Below are 2,741 nucleotides of genomic sequence, written 5' to 3'. Positions count from 1 at the left end.
TTCTTGAGAATTCAGGTCGAACGTAGTTCAAATACAGGGAAAAACATTAGAAGGGAAATAAAAGGATGATTGAGGCCGACATAGGCCGCCTACGTATCTCATTTTTGAGAATTCAGGTCAGACGTAGTTCATTTCAAAAGGATAAAATTCTAAACAAAGTGATTACAAGCAAATAGAACGATTACAAGGAAATGATAGAAATACAAACTGAAGCTTCACACATAGTATCTCTTGACAGCATCTGAATTGATTGGTTTCGGCCATTTGGCGCCATCCATCTCCGACAGGATCAAGGCACCTCCAGATAACACTTTGCGAACCATGTAGGGTCCTTGCCAATTTGGTGCAAATTTCCCTTTGTACTCATCCTGATGAGGGAAAATGCGTTTGAGGACCAACTGACCAACCTCAAACATTCTGGCTCTTACTTTCTTGTGGAAAGCACGAATCATTCTCTGTCGATATAGTTTTCCATGACAAACAGCAACCATTCTCTTCTCATCAATCAGTGTTAACTGATCAATCCGTTTGCGAACCCATTCAACGTCACCCAATTCAGCTTCTTGGATGATTCTCAACGAAGGTATTTCAACTTCTGTAGGTATAACTACTTCTGTTCCATATACCAGCAGATATGGAGTAGCTCCAACTGATGTTCTGACAGTCGTTCGATAACCCAGCAAAGCATATGGCAACATCTCGTGCCAACCTCTGCGATTATCAATCATTTTCCTCAAAATCTTCTTTATGTTCTTGTTGGCGGCTTCTACAGCTCCATTCATTTGGGGACGATAGGCGGTTGAGTTTCGGTGAGTGATCTTGAACTGTTCACATATCTCTCTCATCAAGTGACTGTTAAGATTCGCTCCATTATCAGTAATGATGGATTCTGGTACTCCAAACCTACATATCAGGTTGTTACGAACAAAATCAACTACAACTTTCTTGGTCACCGACTTGTACGAAGCTGCTTCCACCCACTTGGTGAAGTAGTCAATGGCAACCAAAATGAATCTGTGTCCGTTAGAGGCAGCTGGCTCTATTGGACCAATGACGTCCATGCCCCAAGCTACAAATGGCCAAGGTGAACTCATAGCATTGAGCTCATGAGGCGGTACTCGAATCAAATCACCATGCACTTGACATTTATGACATTTTTGCACAAATTTGCAACAATCGTGTTCCATAGTCATCCAAAAATAACCAGCTCGGAGGATCTTCCTCGCCAAAGTGAGCCCATTCATATGAGTACCACAAACTCCGGCATGTATCTGGTCCAGAAGTTTTGCAGCTTCATTAGCATCAACGCATTTGAGAAGACCTAAATCTGGAGTCCTCCTATAAAGGATTTCCCCGCTTGCGAAGAAATTGAGGGTCATACGACGTATCGACTTCTTCTGGTTGAACGTTGCATTCTCAGGATAAGTCCCGTCCTCTAAATACTTCTTGATGTCAAAATACCACGGCAAACCATCTGGTTCCGCTTCGACGTGTGAACAATGAACAGGCTGTTCTTTTACCTCTATATCCACTGGATCAATATAACTTGTATCCGGATGCTTAATCATTGATGCGATGGTGGCAAGAGCATCGCCAACTCATTCTGTGTCCTGGGAGTGTGTCTGAACTCAATCTTGTGAAATCTCTTGCACAACTTCTGTATATACCGCACATACGGTGTGATCTTTGGGTTTTTCACGGCCCATTCCCCTTGAACCTGATGAATCAGCAAATCTGAATCTCCAATAACTAGCAACTCGTGAACATTCATATCAATTGCCATCTTCAAACCGAGGATGCAAGCTCATACTCAGCCATGTTGTTCGTGCATTCAAATCGGAGTTTAGCCGCCATAGGATAGTGCTGACCGGTTTCGACACTAAGACCGCTCCGATTCCTTTCCCTTGATGATTGCCGCTCCATCAAAGAATACTCTCCATCCGGGGTACGCTTCAGAAATATCTTCACCTACGAATGAAACTTCCTCGTCAGGGAAATAAGTCTTGAGCGGTTCATACTCCTTATCAACGGGATTCTCTACAAGATGATCAGCCAAGGCTTGCCCTTTATCGCCTTCTGAGTCACATACACAATGTCAAACTCACTCAAAAGCATTTTCCATTTAGCCAACTTCCCGGTCGGCATTGCTTTCTGGAAAATATACTTCAACGGGTCCATCCTGGAAATAAGGTATGTGGTATAAGAAGACAAATAATGTCTCAACTTTTGAGCGATCCAAGTCAAAGCACAACACGTTCTCTCCAAAAGAGTGTAACGAGCCTCATATGGAGTGAACTTTTTGCTCAAGTAATAAATGGCTCGCTCTTTCTTCCCAGTTTCGTCATGTTGACCAAGCACGCATCCCAATGCGTTATCTGAGACAGACAAATATAGCAATAACGGACTCCCTTCTCGCGGAGGGACCAACACTGGTGGATTGGACAAATAGTTCTTGATGGTATCAAAAGCAGTTTGACATTCTCCGGTCCACTTGGTCGAGGCATCTTTTTTCAATAACTTAAAGATGGGCTCACACACCACAGTGGATTGAGCTATGAATCGACTGATGTAGTTCAACCTTCCCAAAAAACACATCACCTCTTTCTTGGTTTTTGGAGGAGGTAATTCTTGGATCGCCTTGATCTTGGAAGGGTCAAGCTCAATGCCCCTCCTGCTGACTATAAATCCCAACAATTTGCCAGCTGGCACTCCAAAAGCACATTTGGCGGGATTTAACTTCA

The 2,741-nt window shown here is 43.3% G+C and overlaps 1 protein-coding gene across 1 annotated transcript; it reads right to left on the bottom strand.

Moving 5' to 3' along the window:
• Positions 1–215: 215 nt before the first annotated feature.
• Positions 216–728, bottom strand: LOC125832862 (uncharacterized). Its single transcript, XM_049512049.1, has one exon. It carries the CDS (start codon positions 726–728, stop codon positions 216–218), a length of 513 nt encoding a protein of 170 aa, XP_049368006.1.
• Between the last annotated feature and the right edge of the window lie 2,013 nt (positions 729–2,741).

Source organism: Solanum verrucosum, unplaced genomic scaffold, assembly GCF_900185275.1.
Source record: "Solanum verrucosum unplaced genomic scaffold, falcon-dt-bn FXZP01000174.1, whole genome shotgun sequence".
NCBI classification, from domain to species: Eukaryota; Viridiplantae; Streptophyta; class Magnoliopsida; order Solanales; family Solanaceae; genus Solanum; species Solanum verrucosum.
The sequence above is the reverse complement of the archived record's forward strand: the minus strand, read 5'-3'. Positions and strand labels throughout refer to the sequence as shown.

Excerpts from the sequence above, each read along its gene's own strand:
- LOC125832862 (XM_049512049.1), bottom strand. The coding sequence starts at position 728 with ATGATTGATAATCGCAGAGGTTGGCACGAGATGTTGCCATATGCTTTG.